This window comes from Mustelus asterias, chromosome 14 (genome assembly GCF_964213995.1).
Source record: "Mustelus asterias chromosome 14, sMusAst1.hap1.1, whole genome shotgun sequence".
Lineage (NCBI taxonomy): Eukaryota > Metazoa > Chordata > Chondrichthyes > Carcharhiniformes > Triakidae > Mustelus > Mustelus asterias.
Genome location: NC_135814.1, coordinates 81,420,140 through 81,445,403, shown reverse-complemented (window position 1 = coordinate 81,445,403; position 25,264 = coordinate 81,420,140). Strand labels below are relative to the sequence as shown.

General features: G+C 42.0%; 1 protein-coding gene across 1 annotated transcript in view; it reads left to right on the top strand.

Moving 5' to 3' along the window:
- unc80 (unc-80 homolog (C. elegans)) overlaps nt 1-25,264 on the top strand; it is a 505,340-nt gene that overhangs the window by 295,937 nt on the left and 184,139 nt on the right. The window contains exons 35-42 of the mRNA XM_078227718.1: nt 2,521-2,652; nt 2,776-2,919; nt 8,484-8,584; nt 10,219-10,305; nt 10,727-10,910; nt 13,062-13,156; nt 17,972-18,061; nt 22,105-22,206. Of these exons, the coding sequence (XP_078083844.1) occupies nt 2,521-2,652; nt 2,776-2,919; nt 8,484-8,584; nt 10,219-10,305; nt 10,727-10,910; nt 13,062-13,156; nt 17,972-18,061; nt 22,105-22,206 (935 nt within the window). The remainder of the gene's footprint in view (nt 1-2,520; nt 2,653-2,775; nt 2,920-8,483; nt 8,585-10,218; nt 10,306-10,726; nt 10,911-13,061; nt 13,157-17,971; nt 18,062-22,104; nt 22,207-25,264) is intronic.

Genomic DNA, 25,264 nt, shown 5'->3' with positions numbered 1-25,264 from the left:
TTAATTATGTGTGTAATCTTTTTCCAATCCAGTGTTGCTTCCGTTTTTGTTATTATTCAAAGATTAGTTATTTTCAATCTTGTCACCAGGCAGTTTTGTCAGGGTAATCTTTCCAAGTTGTTAGTTATTACCCTACCTATATTCCGACTCTCCTCTTATTTCTGTTCTCCACGCTGTTACCTCAGACCAGTTTGTTCAAATTGGTCTTTTACTTCCTCTATTCTAGCTGCTACTCCCCTTTCCTGTGCTTAAAATCCACTCCTGTGCTTTTGACTACTGTATTAGGTCAGAGAGTGATCTCTCACTGATCTCTCTCCCTCTCGGTTGACGTCCCTTACCCGAGGTCCTGGGTAGGTTTGGACTGGCAGGTTTTCCCACACTTACTCTCTTCTGGGCAAGTCGTGACCTGAAAAACCCGCTCCAAACCGCTTGACTTAACCTAATTGCATTACTTTAGCTTTCGGCCTTTTTCCTGTCTCACTTTTTACCCATTCACAGACAATACAGTATTCGCAGCGCGCTTTTGCATGCAAAAATTCTGCTCTTCAGATCAGACTCAGTCTCTCAAAAATTTTTACACAATTTGGTTTTACCTGTGCAGGATATCTTTTTGGGTTGGGGAGATCCAGGACCAGCAGAGAGCCGGGTGCGCCGGGCCTCGAGAAAACCCCTTTCTGACAACAAGGATTTACATGCATGCAAGTCTGCTTACCTTGTTGACAGAAGGCCGGCTGGGGACCTCTCGGTTCCGGTTGGACCACCGTCTCCGCCACTCCTTCCAGATGCTTTTCTGGGCGATCTCTCACCAACCCTGCTCGCAGCGCCAATTTTGTCGTGGTTCCCCAGGACGACAATTTATTCACATCAATTAAAACAGAGAGTCTGAGCAGCGATCTTCCAAGCAATAGACTTTATTTCTCAGCACAAGAGATAAAGTCGGGAACGTCCGGAACACTCCAAAGAGCCCTTGGGCTTACAGTCTTTTATGTACATTTCAGCCTCATATTTCAAGATCCTCCTCTCCCTTTTACAGCCTGTCCTTGGTTGTTATCTTACCCTACAGCCCTATCTTTCTTTGGCCACCATTATTTTTAGTTGACCCTTTATCTGTTTTCTTTGCAATCGGTCGCTCCCTGTTATATCTCGTTGTCTCTTAAACCATGGTGGTTATAACTCTTGCTCTTACCTGAACTTTTCTGTTTGTACAATAATCGTGGTTTTGTAGGCTAAGGCGAATGTGTTTAGAAGAAAAGACATCCCCCCTGCTGATTTATGGTCCACTATTAAGTTGAACCACCGAGCAGTCTTCCTTGTTTTCTTAAGTGACTATTGTCTGCTTTCCTTAATTAGTGATTGCTATATTACTTCTCTAGTTTCTCCACTTTGATCATATCGACTACACTTGATTATATTAGGTCACACGAAGTTATTTTAGGTTATATACCCATTTTCACTACTTATCTAAATCTGCTTTATTATTTCACTAAAACCTATGAATCTGAATTCCATACTAAACTCATACAATATCCAGTACAATTTCCCTTACAAGTGAATCTGAATTTCATACTAAACTCATACAATATCCAGTACAATTTCCCTTACATTTTCTGTGGTGTACTGACCAACATCTATCCCTCAGTCAACATCACAAATACAGATTATCTGGCTATTATCACATATCAGTTTGTGGGAGTTTGCTGTGTGTAAATTGGCTGCAGCATTTCCTACATTATTGCACTTCAGATGTACTTGATGGCAAAGCACTTTAGGATGTTCTATGGTTATAGTAAGTGCTATATAAGTGCAATTCTTTTACTTTTCTTTCTGATTCCTGCTTAGCTATCATGAGTCGACCAAGTTCCTTTGTACAGGAAGTGTTGAGGCTTGCATCACTGAAATTAATGGCAGAAGTCATATCAGGCCACTACTATGTATCTTAAGTACAGTGAGAGAATTTGACAAATGTTTTGCTCCCTTGAGCAAGTGTCAAGTGACAGTGTGATATGCTCTCATTCCCCATTCCTCCCTGCAAGCTGAGGGCCCAAACCTGTGACCTCTCAATTCATGGCACTCTGCTGTTGTGGTCCACAGTGTAGTGCCATAGCAGCATTATAACATTTTATTGCTTTTTCACTGGTTACAATACCACTGCTTATTGGTACTCCATGTTCAGCCACCACTGGACTTATGTTGACTTTTGACTTCTGTGGCATGCCTAATGTTCTCCATCACTTTACAAGGTGTTCCCAATAATGGTAGGCAATAGTTTCAGTACAAAACTTAGTTACAAGCAAAATCAGAGAAAACTAAAGTTAAAATAAACTGCTGGAACAATCTTACCAATATAACTATCTGCATCAAGGTGTGTAGTTTGTTACAATGACAATAAATATAAATGAAGTGCAACCAGAAGAACTTATTTTGTTTGTGTCTTTAAAGTATTTTCATGGATTACTCTAAAGGATTTGTATTTATTTAATTTACTGGTCAGTAAATGTCTGATTTTCTCACTTTTGCCAGTTGAAGATGCTGCAAACTTAGCTTCCCGTCGGCTCTCTGTCAGTCCATCCTGCACATCCAGTACGTCCCATAGGAATTACTCATTCCGTCGAGGCTCTGTATGGTCAGTGCGATCAGCAGTCAGTGCTGAGGGTAAGTGGGAATCATTATTTAACTCATAAAGGTCTGGGAGGGAGCTAGATTATTGTGTTTTTTTCCCTTACAAGGATCTCAATCATTGAATGGGTGAAATAGGTACCTATGTTTTCTGTGCAGATGAAGAAGATGCCACAGAGAACACTCCAACACATCATGTATTGCAGCCTCCCCAGGCTGTATTTCCTGCATGCATCTGTGCTACTGTGCTGCCGATTGTTCACCTCATGGAGGATGGAGGAGTGCGAGAAGATGGTGTGGCAGGTACTTTTTAATCACATCTTAGTTAGCTGTGCATTGAGTTCTGGAGAAAATAGGATTTTAAATAACAACTCAAGATGATTATATTTTAAGCTACACATTCAGTATAACTGATCACCAGAATCGACAGAACACTATACGGCAGAAAGCAAGTCTCCTGTAATCTGAAGAAGGGAACTCAAAATGGTAGCTCTGTTCCTCGCTCCACTGATACTGCCAGATCTGTTGAGTTTTTCCAGCATATTTTATTTTTATTTCAGATTTCCGGCATCTGCAGTATTTTGCTTTTGTGCTACTATCTTGTGTTCACCTGGTTCACTGCACACTCTACATTGTGCTATGGATTTTAATCTCTCGTAAAATTTAATTTTCAAAATATTTGCTGCGCACTTTTATTAAAAGCTTGCAGTTTTAATGTTAGAAGGATTAAAAAAGGAGATTCAAAGCACTGAGACTCTTTTTATTTTTACTCCATTCTTAAAGTTACAACGCTAATGCACAGAGTGGTCCAGGCAGACCCGAATCCTTGCTTACTCCAAAAAACAGTTCAAGCTGAATCCAATTCATGGTCCCTACAAGAGAGACATATAAGATCCAAGCCAACATGAAAAGGCATTGCACCCCATCTTGAGCTTGATCTGATGCTTGACGTAGCCAAAAGGCTGACAAGTGCACCCCTGCCGGGTGATGATGGTTTCACCCCTGCCAGGTTTATCCAAAAGGTTGAGCTCTCACCTGTTATAAGGTCATTTTACAAATCTACAATGGTGTGGGGAAGCTTTTCTTTCAGATAATTACACTTAATATGTAGAACAGTTTGGTCAAATATCTGTTTGTAGTGAATTAGTGATTGAAGCTTCACTTACTCTCAAGTCTAACAGATAATTAACACAACAAGAAGTCCTGTGGCAACTTTGACACAGAGAACGGTTATGATGTGGAGATGCCGGCATTGGACTGGGGTAAACACAATAAGAAGTCTAACAACACCAGGTTAAAGTCCAACAGGTTTATTTGGTAGCAAAAACCACTAGCTTTCGGAACAAGCTGTTCCTTCGTCAGGTGGTGGGAGTTCTGATCACAAACAGGGCACAAAGACACAAACTCAATTTACACAAATAATGATTGGAATGTGAGTCTTTACAGCTAATCAAGACTTAAAGGTACAGACAGTGTGAGTGGAGGGAGCATTAAGCACAGGTTAAAGAGATGTGTATTGTCTCCAGACAGGACAGCTAGTGAGATTTTGCACATCCAGGCAAGTTGTGGAGGTTACAGATAGTGTGACATGAACCCAATATCCTGGTTGAGGATGTCCTCATGTGTGCAGAACCTGGCTATCAGTCTCTGCTCAGCGACTCTGCGCTGTCATGTGTCGTGAAGGCCGCCTTGGAGAATGCTTGCCCAGAGATCAGAGGCTGAATGTCCGTGATTTCTGAAGTGCTCCCCAACAGGAAGAGAACAGTCTTGCCTGGTGATTGTCGAGCGGTGTTCATTCATCCGTTGTCGTAGCGTCTGCATGGTTTCCCCAATGTACCATGCCTCGGGACATCCTTTCCTGCAGCGTAACGGGTAGACAACGTTGGCCGAGTTGCAAGAGTATGTACCGTGTATCTGGTGGATGATGTTCTCGCGTGAGATGATGGAATCCGTGTCAATGATCCGACATGTCTTGCAGAGGTTGCTGTGGCAGGGTTGTGTGGTGCCGTGGTCACTGTTCTCCTGAAGGCTGGGTAGTTTGCTGCGGACAATGGTCTGTTTGAGGTTGTGCGGTTGTTTGAAGGCAAGAAGTGGGGGTGTGGTGATGGCCTTGGTGAGTTGTTCATCTTCATCAATGACATGTTGAAGGCTCCAGAGGAGATGTCGTAGCTTCTCTGCTCCGGGGAAGTACTGGACGACAAAGGGTACTCTGTCCACCGTGTTTGTCTTCTGAGGAGGTCGGTGCAGTTTTTCGCTGTGGCGTGTCGGAACTGTCGATCGATGAAAGACAGAGAAAGGTTTCCAGGCATGTCATTTAAAGTTCAACACCGAGTCAAATAAGGTGCTATTAGGTGGGCAACTAAAAGCTTGATTGAAGAGGTGGGATTTAAGGAGTTTCCTTAAAGGAGGAGAGAAAGGCTGACAGGTATAGGGAAGGAATTGAGAGCTCAATGCAGGTGACACATCCAACAAATTGATTTTGGAATGCAAAAGAGGCAACAGTTGGATGAACATCTTGTTTTAGAAAGATTGTAGAGTTGAAGAATGTAACAGGTGAAGGTGAGGTCATGAAAATGTTTGAACCTAGGATGAGAATTTTAAATTGGAGGTGCTGGGGGACTGGGTGTGGGCAGGGCAGATGGGTGAATAAAACTTGCCATGAGATAAAGACTAAGCAAAGGATTTCGGATGAGCTGAAGTTTATTGAGAGTGGAGGCCAGGAAGATGGCTAGAATAGCATTGGATTAGTTGAAACTGGAGATAACAAAGATATGGATGAGCAAATTAGCTGAACTAGAAATGAAAACATGTAATGTTATGGAGATGGCAGTAGGTGGTCTTTTTTGACAGAGAGGATATAAAAAATGTTCACTTAACTCAAGGTCATTTAACATGCCAAGGTCGCAAACAGTCTGGTTCACTTTGTATCAATTACTTGGGAAGAGGATAGAATTACTGTTAAGAGTTTATGGCATGGGCTGATGATGATGGCATCGATTGTCCTAATGTTTAACTTGAGAAAGCTGTACTTCAGTCACCACTGGATGTCTGACAAACTGCCTGACAACTCAGAGACAGTAGCTAGATTGAGTAAGGTGGTGCAGAAGTAGAGTTGGGTGCCTTTATATGTGAAACATGAATTCATGACCTTTTATAATGTAATCAAGGAGCAACATGTACATGAGGATGAGGAAAGGGCGAAGGGCGCATCATTAGGTGACAGGATGAAAAACCATTACTGGGCATGTTTTGGTTGGATAGACAAGAGCAAAACCAAGTGACAGCCTCACTGAACTGGATGATGGAGTATAGATGCTGTAAGAGAAAGTTGTGGTCGATTGTTTCAACAGCAGCAGCAGGTTAGAAAAGGCAATTGTGGAAAGGTGCACGATGGTCACAGATATAGTTTGTTCTTTTAATTAGAACTTTCAGTGCTGTAATGGTTTGGGAAGTTACTAGGAAAGATTTAAAAATGGAATTGCAAAAAAGCTAAGCATGAATCTAGAAAGTATCAACATCTTCAGGAACTTTAGAGAGCAAGGGAGATGGGAGAAGGGGCAGGAGTTTGAAAGAACATGGGTCTAAGAAAAAAAATTTGAGGAAGGAAGTTAAAAATGGTTTTGAAAGCAAGACAATATTAATTGAGATGAGAAAGAGAAGCTGAGTGATCAGCAGTTTTGTAGGAATGGGGTTACAAGAGCAGGAGGTATCATGAACAAGGGCTATCATGTATTAATAACCTCGGAGAGGGCATGATAGGTGGTGGTAAGCGAAAAAACGTGGGTTTAGGCCTGGAGAAGGGAAAAACTTTGGGGAGATTTTGAAAAGTCATAAAATGCAAAGCACAGTGGGTAGCCCAGTGAAAACTGGACTGGACCAATGATTCTCACCACTGCATTCCATTTGGGTGAGTGATATCTATATGCCACTCTGCTGATTTTACATTAGTACCATGAAGCCAATTTCAGTATGCTAGCTGGATTCTGGTTTTATACAGAAACTTAGGGCTCAATTTTATTTCCAGGGTCCCCCTGAATTCTGGGTCATGAACCCTGAAGTGGCCATAACAGAGCCCTGAAAGGAATTTTTGGGGAGTCGATAATTAAGGAGTTGCATGCATGAGCCTTATCCAAATAAAGTCAGTGGGGGTGGGGGGGGGGGGGGGGGCCCTCTACAGCAAAGAGAGCCAATAGGAGTGCCTGAAGTCCAGGGACTCCAGTGGCATCAGTAACTGGAAAATCCCGATGGTGTGTGATGAATATATTCAATTGGCCCTTTATTTAGCCTAATTGGTGACCGCCACTGATGGGTAGTCATCACCCCCTCAAGCCGCCTTCCGAATATGGACTAGCGCCTAGATCGTACTGGCACACTAGCCGATAAAGAGGAATTTCTGGCATGTCTGCCTCCAAACTTTCATTTTGGAATGAATATTCAGAACTTAATGAGCAAACATGCAGGACTAACTATCAACATTTTTGTAACTAGTACTGTCTTTCTTATTGTGACTGCTAAACTCAGGTTGTCCTTTTCACAGATCCACAACAGATAGATCTGTGCACCCACAATATATTGCTGGCCTAAAGACTAAAAAGCACTTATATTGATCAGGATAAAGCCTGCCATGCAGCTTGTGGCATTGTGAATTATGATTGGAGCCTGCTTCTCGATGATCATTCAAATGATGATCACTCAGAGAAGATTCCACAATTTTGTTGTTTATCATGTGTTAGAGGGGTTCAGAAAACCCTGGGATTTTAAAAACTAATAAGATTACTAAACAGAGGAAATTAACTTAGAATAAGGACTACAATGTGCCTTATACTTATTTTATACAAACGTACTATTTGCATAGACATTCACATAACTACTGCTATGGAAATTAAACATATATTTGAGATTTAAACAAGTATTTTGAATGCATTGTGCACTTTGGCCAAAATGCAAACTGCCCTGGAGCATAATGGGAAGAGTAAACTAGACAGACCACATTATCTGGGAACAATAAGCCAGAGAATACAATTATGTTTTCAGAAAAGTCATGGAGAGTTCAAATTCTCATACTTTAGAAAATGAATAGGAGTATCACAAAGTACATGAAGTATTCAATTCCAACCGATTAAAGTATTCAATTCCTACTGATAATAAGGCAAAACGAGACAAGTGGGAACGTCACCATTTCAACCGTGTCGCTTACGGTGGGAAAGTGACTTTTGAACCTGACGGATCTACGTAAGTGAAGTTGCTTCGTAACAGTGGATAGGAACTCCTGGGTCCTATGGACCAATGAATTCCTAATTCTGCTAGAAGGTAGGATGCAATTGGCCAAGGTAAATAAATTGTACTAATGTGATTGGAGTATCCAGTTAGGATGACAGGATAGGTGGGAGAAATGAATTCTCGAAAATGTATAACTGTTTTGCTATTGCATTGTACACTTCAGAAAGGGGTTGGCATGTTGGTCAATAAAAAACGTCTTTAACCAGTATACTGTCTTTCACGAGTCTTTGTATTTAGCTAGGTTCAGCTCAATACTTAGCATCTGAGAGAAAACCACCACTTCACCATGTATATAGCTGACTGTTCTCAAAATTCCTTCAACACAGACAGAGCCTCCTCTGCTCCTTAAAATGCAGATGGAGCTATTGGGGCTGGAGACATTGGAGATTCTCATGTCATCTTCCTGTATGCAGGTCAGATGTCCTCCCATTGACACTGCACTACCCTCGAGCAGGATGAACAGTAGAGATTGGTCCAACCTAATTATACAGGCTGTTAATGTGTTACTTTTATATTAATGTACATTCTTGTATCTTAATGGTTAAAATGACTTCAATGTGTTTAAAATTGTTCCTTTTTCTTTTTAGTGAGTGCAGTAGCACAACAGGTGCTATGGAACTGTTTGATCGAAGATCCTGCACTCGTTCTGCGTCATTTTCTGGAGAAGCTCACTATTAGCAACCGTCAGGTAACAGAATTACCTTTAATAAAAATTGGAGCAAAAATGGGAACTTATTTTATGTCACTCTTTTATTCTTTGAAATGTTCCCCACAACCATACATGTACTTTCAATTGGAAGAATGGACAAAGCCCTTAGATCCCAGGCAACATGAGCACTTGTATTTCTTGAAAGCTAGTCTGTTTGTTTGAATGATGATCACTTGGAAGGGGCTATTCCGAGCACTGCGGCCTCATTAAAGGGCAAGTGCTGAAGCAACATTAAGATTTGATATATGTATGAATTAATGGAAACATAGATTTAAAATTTTGGAGTTTGTTTGCAAATCTCAATGTACAGGTTGCAATATTTGGACTATAGGATACACTTTGAATCAACATTGGCAGTCAGCAACATCATGATGCACATCAAAAAATGGTGGACTGGTAGCTCACAATTTTCCATCCATTAATGTTAATGGCTGAAAAATGAGGAGCTGCCCATGATTTTCCAACAATGAACAGGTGGCCACGATTGTATGTTGCCAGCACGGAGTTAGAGTACTGAATTTACCATTGTTATCACTTACCTGAATAACTTAATGAATTGATATCATGTCCATGTGAAAATATTAACTTTACCACTATAATTCCCCTTTTGACCAATGAATCTCATTTTCAAACATTTATATTTTATTGGCTACAGTCAATCCTATTCCTCCACTCTTCAAGGCCTGTAAGTTTATTTCCCTCAAGAGGCTATCCAGTTTCCTTTTGATCATCTCTTCCACCACCCTCATAAGCAATAAGTTCCAGGTCATTACCTCTCGCTCCATATAAATGTGGGGCTGGATTCTCTGGCCTCCCAGCCGCGTATTTCCTGCTGGTGGAAGGTGGTGCGTTGTTTGCTAGCAGTAGGATTCTCTGGTCCTGCTGCTGTCAATGGAAATTTCCACTGACGTCACCCCACACCGGCAGTAAACCCAGAAGTGGGGGTGCACTGCCGGCAGGACCGGCGAATCCCACCAGCGTGAATAACCGGAGAATTCCGGCCATGGTTGCTCACATTCTACTGGCTCCCTTGCCCCAAATTTTAAATCTGTGTCCCCTTTTCCTTGTATCATCAGCTAAAGGGAACAGTTTATCTTTGTCTACCATGTATAAACTGGTCATAATCTTATCTATGAGATGTCCCCTTCATCTCCTTTGCTCAAATGATAGCAACCCTAGTTTCTCCAAACTAACTTTATAGCTAAAATCCTTCACCCCTAGGACCATCTTGGTAAATTTCTTCTGCACCCTCTTGAGGACCTTCACATGACCAGAACTGGATGTAATACTCTAGTTCTGATTCAACCTACTTAAAAGTCAGGAGATCAAAATTCCAAACAATTTTTCTGCTGGCGGGAAATTGATTTTTTTCATTCATGCCAAATTTAGTGCCCCTGCCTGGCACAGGCTGGAGTGGAAAATTACACCCATTAACAAAATCTGATACTTTTACAGTTTTCTAATTATAATGAATAGACTGTTGTAACAGTTTTAACAAACCATGCATTTAAATGAAGTCTTGTGATATAATTTTGTAAAATGTTTGTGCTATTTCAATTGCAAAATTAAAAAGCTTCTAGCTTTTTTGTTAAGCCACACTTTTTCTTTTGTAGGATGAATTGATTTACATGTTGCGAAAACTCCTGTTAAATATTGGGGATATGCCTGCTCAGACCTCCCATATTCTCTTTAACTACCTGGTAAGTATTACCAATGCTTTGCCTCACATAAATAGCGTTACCCATCCATATCCAATAATGAAGTACTTGTCTACGTATTTTTATCGCTGACCTTTTCACATATTTTGAATTGCAGCTATTTTCTTTGTTTAGTGATTAGATCGAGAAACAATGGATGACTGCTACTCCAGCTGCAAGCATCTTCATGATGGAACTAACTGAAAAAACATGGATTTTGCAAGAAAATTGCAAATCAAAGTTTAAATTGTGCTTACTCATTGCCTGTAAAAGCACTAATACAGTTTTGTGTGTGTGGGGATGGAACAAGTTTCGGTATGAGTCTTGAAAATATGTTGGACACGCTCTAATGTTTTGCAGACTACTATTAAAGAACAATATTGAAATACACTGTCAGCTTTCAGTATTTCCTGTTACCTTTCAGGTTGGCCTGATTATGTACTTTGTACGCACACCTTGTGAATGGGGCATGGATGCAATCTCGGCCACTGTTACCTTTCTATGGGAGGTTGTAGGTTATGTCGAAGGACTTTTCTTCAAAGATCTAAAACAGACAATGAAAAAAGAACAGTGTGAAGTCAAACTGCTTGTTACAGCCTCTATGCCAGGTAGGAGCACAACTAACTAGCAAAGGCTAGCAGTCAAATATGGTGCATTTCTAGATCCATATTCCTGCTTATTTCCAATTATGATGAATCATGTTTCATCATTTCTATAAATTCATTGAAATTACAGAAAGAAAGTGCCTATTTTTAGCAACTTCTCTGTTAGAACTGGGGTATTGATAGAGAAGGGGATGAGGGGTTAGGGGTGATGAAGGAGTGTACCAGTGTGTCAAGGAGGGAGTGGTCCCTGCAGAATGCTAATGGGGTGATTGAGGGGAAGATTTGTTTCATTGTGGCATGGTGGCATCATGCTAGAGTTGGCGGAAACGGTGGAGGACAATCCTTTGAATGCGGAAACCGGTAGGATGAAAAGTGAGGACAAGGGACACCCTATCATGGTTTTGGGAGAGAGGGAAGGGTTGGGGATAGAGGTGCCAGGTAATGGGTCAGACCCAGTTGAGTCCTCTCTCAACCATAGGTGGTGGGGGGTAGGGGAATCCTCTGTTAAGAACTGACGTGTCAGAGACGTTGCTTTCAAAGGTGACACCCACGGAATAGATGTGGTGGAGGCAGAGAAACGGCAAATGGAGTCCTAATGGGCTATAGTCGAGGTAGCTGTGGGAGTTGGTGGGTTTGTAATGAAGATTGGTGGTCAGTCTGTCACTGGAAATGGATACAGAAAGGTCAAGGAAGGGAAGGAAAGTGTTGGAGATGGACCAAGTGAGGGAGGGGTGCAAATTGAAAGCAAAATTAAGAAAACTTTTCAAGGTCTAGATGAGAGCATGAAGTGGCACTATACAGCTATCGATGAAATGGAAAAAAAGTTGTGGGAGGGGGCTTGAGTAGAACTGGAGCAAGGAATGTTCTACATACTTCACAAAAAGAGAGACATAACTGAGGTCCATGCAGGAGTAAGCAAAGCCAAATATTTTCTTTGCAAAAGCGAGACAAGTTAAAGGAGGAATTGTTGAGTGACAAAACAAGTTTGGTTAGGCAGAAGAGAGTGGTGGTGGACGGGGATTATTCAAGCCTCAGCTCAAGGAAGAAATGGAGAGCTCTCAGATCATCCTGGTGGGATATGCAGGTGTAAAGGGATTGGACATCCATAGTGAAGAGGAGGTGGTTTGAGCCAGGAAACTGGAAATTTTGGATATGACGTTGGGCAACAGAGGATCGCTAATATTGGTGGGAAGAGACTTGACAAGGGGAGAGAAGATGAGCCAAGATAGGAAGAAATTAGTGCCATGGAGCAGCAACAGGCTGATGTAATGGATTTAACAGGGCAGCCCTGTTTGTGGATTTTGGGAAGGAAGTAGAAGTGCGCTGTGCAGTTTTGCGGAATCATGAGGTTGGAACCTGTGAAGGGAAGACCTCCAGAGTCAATTAAGTCAGTGACAGTCCTGGAAATAATGGCTTGGTGTTTATTGGTGAGGTCATGATCTAGGGGTCCCCCCTCCCCCACTGAGCCATTTTGTTCTCAAGTTTTGCTTTCACTAAGCACTAACCTTTGTTCTCCTATTAACACATTCTGATATTTTACCTTTATGCCACTATCAGCACTTTCCATAGTCCTTCACACTGCCATTAACACTTACTCTGTCTCGTGACCTACACATCTTTGTTGCACTCTCTCCTAACTCCTACCTATCACTGACTTTCTACCTTGCTCTACCCACTCTATCCCCTCTTACACAATATAAAATTCATCATATTTCTCCCTTTCTGTTGTAAAGAAGAGTCCTATGGACTCAAAACATTGGGGGAAATTCTCTGGCCTCCCAGCTGCGTGTTCACTGGTGGCGGGATTCTCTGGTCCCGCCGCTGTCAATGGATTACCCATTTATGTCACCCCAAGCCGCTACGAAACCTGCAAGAGGGGGTACACTGTCTGTAGGACTTGAGAATCCCATGAGAATCCCATGAAAAGCCAGAGAATTCGCCCAATTATCTCTGTTTCTCTCTCCACAAATGCTGCCAAACCTGCTGGGTTTTCCAGCCTTTATTTCATATTTCCAGCATCCGCAATATTTTGCTTTTAGTTTAGTGTGAAAAGTTTATGAGTTTGCATTGTCTTTTTGTCTCGGTGGCTAATTAAGATGCAAGCATAATCTTTTTTAGAGAACAGTTTAGATGTAGAGTCTCTTTATTCCCCAGGAACAAAGACTTTAGTTGTCCATGGACAAAATGAATGTGATATTCCAACACAACTTCCTGTGCATGAGGATACACAGTTTGAAGCTGTTCTTAAGGTAAGAGATCATATTTTATTATCATGAGCAATTTACTTGTCTCAGGTGACTTAACATTCTATTATTGCTCATCTTGCAGAAATGTAAGGTTGTTTAATATGTGTCATATAATGAATGCCTCTAACATGTGTGTAGTGTATAAGTATACTAAGATACTGCATTGAATGCAAGGTGTTAAAATGTTTACTTCATTTAAAATAATATGCCTTTTATCTTATTTTAGTATATGTATATTAATTATTTAGTTTTTAAATGTAAATGCCTTATTTATCAGCCATTCATTTCTACTCTGTTTAATGTTTAGTTAGAACAGTTTTGTTCTTTGTGATTTATGCATTTCATAATTGCCACAAAATAAATCACAATTTTCACCTCAGGCAAGGTTAAGATATATTGTAGGTCCAATAATGTATTTTAATGAATGAAAAATTGTGGCTAGTGTCCACTGTACAACCAGTGGTCAAGGCTTCCCACCAATAGCTTGAAATTGTAATAACTATGTCCTATCCCTCCATCTAAAATAATCAATTCAGTATTCACTATTACTTACCACAAGTCACTAAATGTATGTTTTCTAATTAATGTATTTGAACCATCTAGAACAATACCAATGGACTTAAACTGCATTTGATAGGTAAACTTTTAATTCTGTAAAGTATGCCCATTATCTTGGAATCATACAACACAGGAGTCCATTTGGCTCCCAGCAACAGCAATTCACCGAGTTCCACTCACTTGACTTTTTCCCGTAGCCCTGCAAATTTTTTCCTTTACATGCAATGGTCTAATTCACTTTTGAAAGCCAAGATTGAATCTGCCTCCACCAATCTCTCAGACACTGCATTGCAGATTCTAAACTCTTACTGAATAAAAAAATTATTCTTCAGCACATTGTTGCTTTTTTTGTTGCCAATTACCTTAAATCTGTGCCCTCTTGTTCTTCATCCGTCCACCAACAGGAACAATTTATCCCTATCTACTCCCTCCAGTCCCCTCATGATTTAGAACACCTCTATCAAATCGTCTTTCAACTTCCTTTTCTCCAGGGAGAACAATTCCAACTTCTCCAATCTATCTGTGGAACTGAAGTTCCTCATGCTTGGAACTATTTCATGAATCCTTTCTGCACTCTCTCTCACACCTTCACGTCTTTCTAAAGTATGGTGTCCAGAACTGCAAAAAATATCCCAGTTGAGGCCAAACCAGTATTTTATACGTAACCTCTTTTGTTCTCTATGCCCTTATTTATAAAACCCATGATCCCGTACACTATATTAATTGCTCTCTAACCTGTCCTGCAACTTTCACAGTTTTGTACAGATATTCATCCAGGTCCCTCTGATCCTGCAGCTTCCTTTAGATTGTGTACTTCATTTTATATTATCTCACGATGATACAGTGGTTAGCACTGCTGCCTCACAGCACCAGGTACATGGGTTTGATTCCCGGCTTGGTTCACTGTCTGTGCGGAGTCTGCACATTCTCCGCGTGTATGCATGGGTTTCCTCCAGGTGCTCCGGTTTCCTCCAAAGATGTGTGGGTTAGGTGGATTGGCTATGCTAAATTTCCCCTTAGTGTCAGGGGGACTAGCTAGGGTAAATGCATGGGGTTATGGGGATAGGGCCTGGGTGGGATTGTGGTTGGTGCAGATTCGATGGGCCGAATGGCCTCCTTCTGCACTGCAGGATTCTATGAATCCTGAACACATCCAGTACCTCATGCGGCACCTTCCAAATGGGTTCCTCTCCGTGTTATTCCTTCCAGAATGAATCATTTCACACATCTCTGCATTAAGTTTCATCTGCCATTAACCCATCCATTTGCCAACCTGTCCTTTGAGGTTTATCCTACTTCCAGTTCACAATGCTTACAATTTTTGTGTAATCCGCAGATTTTGAAGTGATGACCTATGCACCAATGTCTAGTTCATCATTGTTATAATGTTACTTCTAGCGGGCCACAGAAGCATCTTAGCAATTTGCCACATTAATAGCAAATGTCATAATCCATCACTGAATTGTATTAATATCTCTGCTGATTTTTTCAGCAGAACTGATGCAAGAAATATGTTCGCCATCTATTTTTCCATTGTTTCCATTTCCTGTCATTGACAAGTGATGCTCATTGTCCACATACAGATGTGCAAATTGCAATATCCAAATGACAGGAAAACAACTCCAGTGCATTTTTAGTCATCTGTGCCGTAGCTTTGTTGAATGTCAGGGATACCTTTTTACAAATGGCATGCAGTGATATTTTAAGATCATAGAAAACACAGTATGAGAGGCCATTTGGCCTATCTAATCTGCACCTGACTCTTTTGCAAAGTAATTCACTTGATCTTCTCAGCTCTTCTCATGTCATTGCAATTTTTTGTTCCCCATATATTTATCCAATTCCTTTTTGAGGGTGACTATTGAATCTATTTTGAGCCCTTATCAAGCAATGCAGATCACAACCACTCATTACACAAAAAGATTTTTCCTCATGTTGGCCACAATTCTCCCATCCTGCTGTGCTAAAAAATTAGTGCAGCGGGCTGGGAGATTCTCGTATCGGCCAATTCGCAGGGTTTGCACCCCGCTTGCATTTCCCAGCGTCGGATTTCCGGCGGCATCTGCTCCATGCCAGAAATCAGCAGGGAGGCGCAAAGAGCATTTACATGGTCATTGTAATATAATTTAAATACGATTAGTGGGCCTGGGACTGAAGCCTCTGGGCCCACTAGCATCTCCCACCCCGCCAGAGTAGTTCACTCCATCGGGGATTACAGTAGCTCCCCGCTGGAGTGAAGGAGCAGCAATCAGGGCCCCCCATAGAGTCGGACAGCAGGGGTGGGGGATGCTCACTGGGCATTGGCACCCTGGCAGGGCCAGCCTGTGACCCCTAGCACTGACCAAGGGGCAAAGTGCCAATGCCCAGGACACACCTAGGCACTGCCTATCGGGCATGGGTCGGGGCCTGATGGGGCAGGACCTGGGGGCAATTGATGGGGGTGGAGAGTCCCCTGCCACTCCTTATAGAAATTGGTGGGGGAAGCAGGGAGACCAGTGATGGGGGTAGGCTGGGAGCGGGGAGGGAGGGGGGTCGGCACTGTGGGGCGGGATCAGGACTGAGGGGAGGGTTACTGTCGGGGGGGTGGTAATCGGTGGTGGGGGGGGAGGGTTGGAGATCGTGGCGAGCCGGGAATGGTCAGGGGGCCAGAGAGCCAGTGTTGTGGGGATCGCGGGCTGGCCAGCGATTGAGCTGGCCAGCAATCAGGAGACCATCAGTGCAGGGCTACTGCGCATGCACTGATCTCGGCACTGACAGAGCAGCGCATGCACAGTAGCCCGCTCAGCGTGCTGATTTCAGCCTCTCCTGAAATTTACAGATATTCACACTGGTGGCCTCTGCGATGCACAGAGTGTGGAAGATTCTTCCCTGAAACCCACTGAAAAATCCAGCGTGAATTCCTCCAGTTTTCACACAAATCTTTTTGGGAGGATTCTGCCCATTAGATCTGGCTCTTTTGCCAATCACCATCTGTGCAAGAGAGAAAATTTCAAATTTAAGGACCAACAAGTCCATTTAATCAATCTTTCTCCATTAGATTAGATGCATGAAGTTGCAAATTTTGAAAAATATAAATATTTTATTGTTAGTCATGAGTTAATTGGTGACATAATGCTCCCAGAGGTGTAAAGACCTGTTTAGTCTTTCTGCCCCTTCAGCATTAGAGATCAGGGAGCCTGCTAGTACTATTAACGTTAGTCTGGGCCAGAAAATCAGTCGAGGGTGGTGATATATCTTTGTGATAAGCAGGAGTCCTTCCATGTCATAAACGTGTCCATTTCCACAGTAACAGAAAGCTATAGAATCATGTAGTGCAGAAGAGGTCCTTCGGCCCATCGAGTCTGCACTGGCAAGCGAGAAACACCTGAACTCCCACCTAATCCCATTTACTAGCACTTGGCCCTTGAATGTCATGATGTACCAAGTGCTCATCCAGATACTATTAAAGGATGTGAGGCAACCCGCCTCTACCACCCTCCCAGGCAGCGCATTCCAGACCGTCACCACCCTCTGGGTAAAAACGATTTTGCTCACATTTCACTGATCCTCTTGCCCCTCACCTTCAACCTATGTCCCCTTGTGAGTGAACCTAAGGGGAATAGCTGCACCCTATCCACTCTGTCCATGTCCCTCATTATCTTGTACACCTCAATCAGGTCGCCCCTCAGTCTTCTCTGCTCCAACAAAAACAAGCTCATCCAACCTCTCTTCATAACTTAAATGTTCCATCCCAGGCAGCATTCTGGTGAATCTCCTCTGCACCCCGTCCAGTGCAATCACATCCTACCATATATCTAACATGTCTTTACATAAACCATGCTGACATTAAAAACACTAAATTTAAAAGGTGTTTTTTGTACTGTAAATTGTTATAATTTCCCAGTCCATTTTTATTTCAAAACCCATGACTGTACAGTATTTATCATTCCTTGGCACTGCTGAGCCTGTGGCACCGTTTTTGTGCAACTCAATGACTAAACCAGTTAATATGTACCCATGACTATTTTGTACATTTGATGTATGTTTATTTTTGCTCATTATAGTATATCGGATATGTTGTTTATCACAAAATCCATTCTTTGGCCATTGCATGTATATTAGAGAATATTTGATATACTCATGGGGTGTTACGAGTTTCCACATAAATCAGTCAAATAACATGACAACATGTTCTAAGCTTAGAAAGAATTCACTGTATTCTGTTTGACTCTGACGTGCATAGATTTTAATTGCTGAAGTTGCTACATTATTTCTTTGTAGGAATGCTTGGAATTTTTTAATATTCCTGAAGCTCAGTCAAATCACTACTTTTTGATGGATAAGCGTTGGAACCTGATACATTATGCTAAAGTAAGACATTGAAAATTATAAATGTCAGATGATTATTTAATAGGAGAAACATTGAAAACAGGAAAATTACTTCGAAATGTTACAAATTGAAATGTTTCACAATTGTTATCATTTGCTTTATATGTGTTGGAATGTTTATTTGAAAAAAGAGAGATTTGACATTGTTGTGTCTGTTTTGACATGGGAAGTGATTTGGGTCCACTCAGGCCACTGCTATATTTGGTATAATCTTGCTCTAAACAGCCATATTGAAATGAAATGAAGTCCTTCACCCACTTCTAGACTAATCAAAAAAATTATTTAAACTAATCAGAGATTGTTAAAGGCTGAAGAATAAATCAGTAGATAGTTTTTTTTGCAACTTAATTTAGTGTGCAGGTTGAACCAGCCAGAGGTGGTCTCCCTTCACATTGAGACTGTGACCACTGCCCCCCTCCTGATCGAACACCTGTCCTCAACCCTTGGGCGTTGGCTGTCGTCACAGCTGACTGAAGCCAATCAAGTCCTGACTGATGAGCTAGGTTAGGGTGCCCACAGATCAATGTATTTATGATGGTGAGGCCCAATTTAGGATGATTCTTAACTTTTCTATTCTAATGCACCCAAGAACATTGCATATTTTGTATAACAGGATAATAATTTGGAATCTTCTGTTGAGTTTCTTATTGCACTCTACTTTTCTCCTTTCCCCTCCTGAGCCGTGGTCCAGAACTTCACCCAATAGTCACTCTGTGATGTTTGTGAGCCTAGACAGTGAGTGTCAGCAGGATATTAATCCATGGGGCATCATTCTTCATTTGTGTCTTTCAATAGATGTCACTGAACAGCAATTAGAAGCAGACACAATGGGCGGAATGTTCCTGTCCCGCTTGCTACGGGAATCATAGTGGGTGGGACACAGACTGTGCAAAGGTCCGTTGACCTCGGGTGGGACTTGGGTCTGATCTTGGGGTGAGCGTGGCTGGAAAATCCCACGTAATGACTGTGTTTTTCCATTTTCCTAGGCTGAGAACACAAAATCAACTTCTTAACTGTAAAGAGAGATTGCAATTATAAAGTATCTTATCACATCTCTCAGAAACATCTCACACTGCTTTGTATATTGTGAATTCCTTGGAAGTATAGTGACTATTATACTGTAGATAGACACTATAGCCACATAGAAACTTAGAAACATAGAAGATAGGAGCAGGAGGAGGCCATTTGGCCCTTTGAGCCTACTCCGCCATTCATTACGATCATAGCTGATCATTCAACTCAATAGCCTAATTCCGCTTTTCCCCATAACCTTTGATCCCATTTGCCCCAAGTGCTATATCCAGCTGTCTCTTGAATACATTCAACATTTTGGCATCCTGTGGTAATGAATTTCACAGGCTCACCACTCTTTGGATGAAGAAATGTCTCCTCACCTCCGTCCTAAATGGTCTACCTTGAATCCTCAGGCTGAAACCCCTGGTTCTGGACTCCCCCACCATTGGGAACATCCTCCCTGCATCTATCCTGTCTAGACCTGTTAGAATTTAAAAGTCTCTATGAGATTACCCCCTCATTCATCTGAACTCCAGCGAAAACAATCCTAACCTAGTCAATCTCTCCTCACACATCTGTCCCTCCATCCCTGGAATCAGCCTGGTAAACCTTCGCTGCACTACCTTGAGAACAAGAACATCCTTCCTCAGAAAAAGAGACCAAAACACAATACTCTAGGTGTTGCCTCACCAAGGCCCTGTATAGTTGCAGCAGCACATCCCTGCTCCTGTACTCAAAACCTCTCGCAATGAAGGTCAACATTCCATTTGCATTTGTCTTTTTTACCGCCTGCTGCACCTGTATGTTTACCTTCAGTGACTGGTGCACAAGGACACCAGGTCCTGCTGCACACTCCTCTCTCCCAATTTACAGCCATTCAGGTAGTAATCTGCCTTCTTGTTTTTGCTTCCAAAGTGAATAACCTCACATTTATCCAAATTATACTGCATCTGCCATTGATTAGCCCACTCACTCAACCTGTCCAGATCATTCTGAAGGATCTTTGCACCCTCATCACAGTTCACACTCCCATGTAACTTGGTATCATCTGCAAACTTTGAGATATTACATTTTGTTCCCTCATCCAAATCATTAATATATATTGTGAATACCTGGGGCCCCAGCACCGATCCCTGTGGCAGCCCACTAGTTACTGCCTGCCAATTTGAAAAGCACCCATTAATTCCTACTCTTTGTTTCCTCTCTGCCAAACAATTTTCTATCCATCTCAATACACTTCCCCCAACCTCATGCGCTTTAATCTTGCGCGATAATCTCTTGTGCGGGACTTTGTCAAATGCTTTCTGAAAGTCCAAATATGCCACATCAACTGGTTCCCCCTTGTCAGCTCTACTAGTTACATCTTCAAAGAATTCCAACAGATTTGTCAAGCATGATTTCCCCTTCATAAATCCATGCTGACTCTGTCTGATCCTGCCACTGCTTTCTAAATGCTCTGCTATATAGTCCTTGATAATGGATTCGAGAATTTTCCCCACTACCGATGTTAAGCTTACTGGTCTATAATTCCCTGTTTTCTCTCTACCTCCCTTTTTGAATATTGGGGTGACATTCGCCACCCTCCAATCTGCAGGGACTGTTCCAGAGTCTATAGAATCCTGCAAGGTGACCACTAATGCATCCACTATTTCTATAGCCACTTCCTTAAGTATTCTGGGATGTAGATTACCAGGCCCTGGGGATTTATCCGCCTTCAATGCCATTAATTTTCCCAGCACCATTTCTCTACTAATATTGAAATCCTTCAGTTCTTCCCTCTCACTAAATCTTGCATTCTCCAACATTTCTGGCATCTGATTTGTGTCCTCTTTTGTGAAGACAGAACCAAAGTACGTACTCAGTTGCTCAGCCATTTCTTTGTCCCCTATTATACATTCCCCCGTTTCTGTCCGTAGGGGACCTACATTTGTCTTCACCAACCTCTTTCTCGTCACATATCTATAGAAACTCTTAGTGTCAGTCTTTATGTTCCCTGCAAGCTTACATGCGTACTGTATTTTCCCCTTCGTAATCAATCCCTTGGTCCTTCTTTGCTGAATTCTAAACTGCTCCTAATCCTCAGACCTATTATTTTTCTTGGTCCATCTGTATGCTTCTTCCTTAGATCAGATACTCTCTCCAATTTCCTTTGTAAGCCATGGACTGGCCCTCTTACCCATTTTGCTTTTGTGCCAGACAGGACTGAACAGTTGCTGCAGTTCCCCCATGCGTTTCTTGACTGTTTGCCATTGCCTATCCACTGTTGTCCCTTTAAGTAACTCTCTCCAATCTATCAAGGCCAACACATGCTGTATAGCCTCATAGTTTGCTTTATTAAGATTCAACACCCTAGTCTCCGAATCAACTACTTCACTCTCCATCTTGATTTAAAAATTCCATCATGTTATGGTCACTCGTCCCCAAGGGATCTCGTGCAGCTAGATTGGCAATGATTTCCTTCTCATTACACAGTACCCAGTCTAAGATGGCCTGCTCTCTAGTTGGTTCCTTCACATATTGGTCGTATACACTCCAGGAATTCCTCCTCTAAGGCATTGTGGCTAATTCGATTTGCCCAATCTATGCAGAGTAAAATCACCCATGATCACCAACATTCCCTTATCACATGCATCATTAACTTTACCCACAGAAAGATCTGGAAACAAAAATTAAGTTAATCTTCATTTTTGGTGGGAGGATTGTTGACTGGACCATTAGGAAGCCCCTGTTATATTCAAATAGATGGATCAGTCCTTATTTTAACATCCCACCTAATGGATTGCACCTTTGAAACTCCAATAGTTTCTCAATGTTGGATTGGAGTGTTGCTTTAGGTTAGATGCTAAATATGAAGTGGTGTTGGGGTTGACATGTAACCCAGCTGAGGTAAAGTGACTCAGCACAAGTAAGGGATATTCCTGGAGTGTATGGTTCAAGTGTTCACCATGCACTGTGTATAGTCACTTGTCTATTAACATGCTCTAAATGTTATGGCTTGTCTCTTTTTATAGACTTATGTACGGGATATTTATCCCTTTCGGCGCTCAGTCTCACCACAGCTGAATCTTGTCCATATGCTTCCTTCAAAAGGGCAAGAGCTGATCCAGAAACAGGTGAGAAGAAAAGCATTTGAGACTTAACTTCATGTCCTTTGCATGTAAATATTTTCCCATTGAAATATATTTGAACCGAAGATATGCTATTTATTTACACACAGATTTTGAAATAAAGAGGTCCTTTAGAGGAAGGCTGACCTCTGCGATGTTCCGCAATGGGAAACATGGCTGCATGGTGGTGCAGTCAAGTTTCAGACTGCAATTGATAGCTACTGTCCCTATATGCGCAGTGCTGTCAGGTTGCCACAGGCATTTTTGTAAGGATGGTGCTGTTTTACATCTACCTCTTCACTGATTCAATCCACATTCTAAATAAAACAATAGTCACACAAGTTAGACATTTGTAAATCGATGTAGCGATTGTTAGTGAAGGGATCTTGAGGCTTGCATTTTAACATAGCACTCCTACTAGTAGGCTTCAACTATGCACAGTTTCCTGGCAGCAAGGGGTATATTCAATGGGAAACTCCACCCATCAACTTAAGGGTCTGATACATCTGGGGTTAATGTAACACTGAATACAGTACCACCCACATAATGATGTAAGGAGACACATGACTCAGACCTGAACAGAGATGTAAGAGCTGAATAAGGAGATAGCTCCTTGCCTGTGCTCCTTATTGTACAAAAGAACAGTACAGTACAGGAACAGGCCCTCCAAGCCTGCGCCGATCACATTGTCCTATCGAGACCAACCACTTATATCCCTCTATTCCCATTTGTTCATATGCTTATCAAGATAAGTCTTAAATGTGGCTAACGTAACTGCCTCGACCGCCTCACTTGGCACTGCATTCCAGGCCCCCACCACCCCCTGTGTAAAAAAAACTTCCCCTGCACATTTCCACTGAACCTTTCCCTGCTTATCTTGAACTTGTGCCTCCTTGTAATTGTCATTTCTGCCCTGGGAAAAAGCTTCCAACTGTTCACCCTATCTTCCTCTCATAATTTTAGAAACTTCTATCAGATCGCCCCTCAGCTTTCGTCTTTCCAAGAACAATCCCAGTTTATTCAATCTCTCCTTATAGCTAATACCCTCCATACCATGCAACATCCTGGTAAACCTTTTCTGCACTTTCTCCAAAGCTTCCACGTCCTTCTGGTAGTGTGGTGACCAGAATTGGACACAGTATTCCAAATGTGGCATAACCAACATTTTATACAACTGTAACATAATTTGCCAACTTTTATACTCGATGCCCCATCCGATGAAGCAGGCCATATGCTTTCTTCACCACCTTTTCCACTTGTGCTGCCACTTTTAAGGATCTGTGGACTTGTACTCCCAGTTCTCTCTGTGTGTCTATGCTCCTGATTGTTCTGTCATTTATTTTATAGTTCCCACCTGAATCGGATCTACGAAAATGCATCACCTCGCATTTGTCCAGATTAAATTCCATCTGCCATTTCTCCTTCTAATTTTCCAGCCTATCTGTATTTCCTGCTGTATTCTCCGACAATCTTCATCACTATCTGCAACTCCGCCAATCTTAGTACCATCCGCAAACTTGCTAATCAAACCAGTTACTTTTCATCCAAGTCATTTATATATGTTACAAACAGCAGAGGTCCCAGCACTGATCCCTGCGGAACACCACTAGTTACAGTCCTCCATTCAGAAAAACACCCTTCCACAGCTACACTTTGTCTTCTATGGCCAAGCCAATTTTGAATCCATCTAGCTAGTTCACCCCTGATCCCATGAGATATGATCTTTTGCACCAGCCTGCCATGAGGGACCTTGTCAAATGCCCTACTAAATTCCATGTAGGCAACATCCACAGCCCTTCCCATATCAATAATTTTTGTCAGCTCCTCAAAAAACTCAATTAAATTAGTGAGACATGACCTCCCACATACAAAACCATGTTGTCTGTTGCTAACAGGACCATTCAGTTCCAAATGTGTATAGATCCTATTTCTAAGAATCTTCTCCAACAGTTTCACTCACTGACGTCAAGCTCACTGGTCTATAATTACCCGGGTTATCCTTGCTATCCTTAAGTAACGGGACAACATTGGCTATCCTCCAATCCTCTGGTAGCTCACCAGTGGCCAATGAAGAAACAAAGATTTCTGTTAGAGGCCCGGTAATTTAATCTCTTGTCTCCCTCAATAATCTGGGATAGATGCCATATGGCCCTGGGTATTTGTCCACCTTAATGCTTTTTAATTCACATAACACTTCCTCCCTTGTAATGATGACTTGTTCTCAAAGGTTTACACACCCCTCCAAGACACCATCAGTCGACGTGTCCCTCTCCTTTGTGAATACCGATGCAAAGTACTCATTAAGGATCTCACCCACTTCCTTTGGTTCTACACATAATTTCCCTCCTTTGTCCTTAAGTGGATCAACTCTTTATCTAGCTACCCTCTTGTTCTTAATATATGTATAAAATGCCTTGGGATTCTCCTTAATCATGTCTGCCAAGGACATTTCATGACCCCTCCTTGCCCTCCTAACTCCCTGTTTGAGCTCTTTTCTGTATTCTTCAAATGCTTCATCTGTTCGTTACATATAGTTACAAATAGTTAGTACAAATATCTAACTATATAGTTACAAATAGGTAGTAAATCCTTGCTGATAAGACTATGATGACTTTTTAAACAGTCGCACTCTGTAACCAACACCACGCAACAATCATGAGCTGGTCTTAAGCAAGGACCTTTGATGTTTTAATAACTTGTTTTGGATGTACGGACTTTCTACTAGATTCTTGTGCTAGATTAGAATCATCATAGAATCCCTACAGTGCAGAAGGAGGCATTCGGCTCATCGAGGCTGCACCAACCACAATCCCTATGCCTGTAATCCCACATATTTACCCTGGTAATCCTCCTGACATTCGGGTCAATTTGGTGTGGCCATTCAACCTAACTCGCACACCTTTGGACTGTGGGAGGAAACTGGAGCACCCGGAGGAAACCCACGCAGACACGGGGAGAACGTGCAAACTCCACACAGAAATGACCCGAGGCTAGAACTGAACCCGGGTGCCTGGTGCTGTGAGGCAGCAGTGCTAACCACTGTGCCACCATGCCGCACATAGCA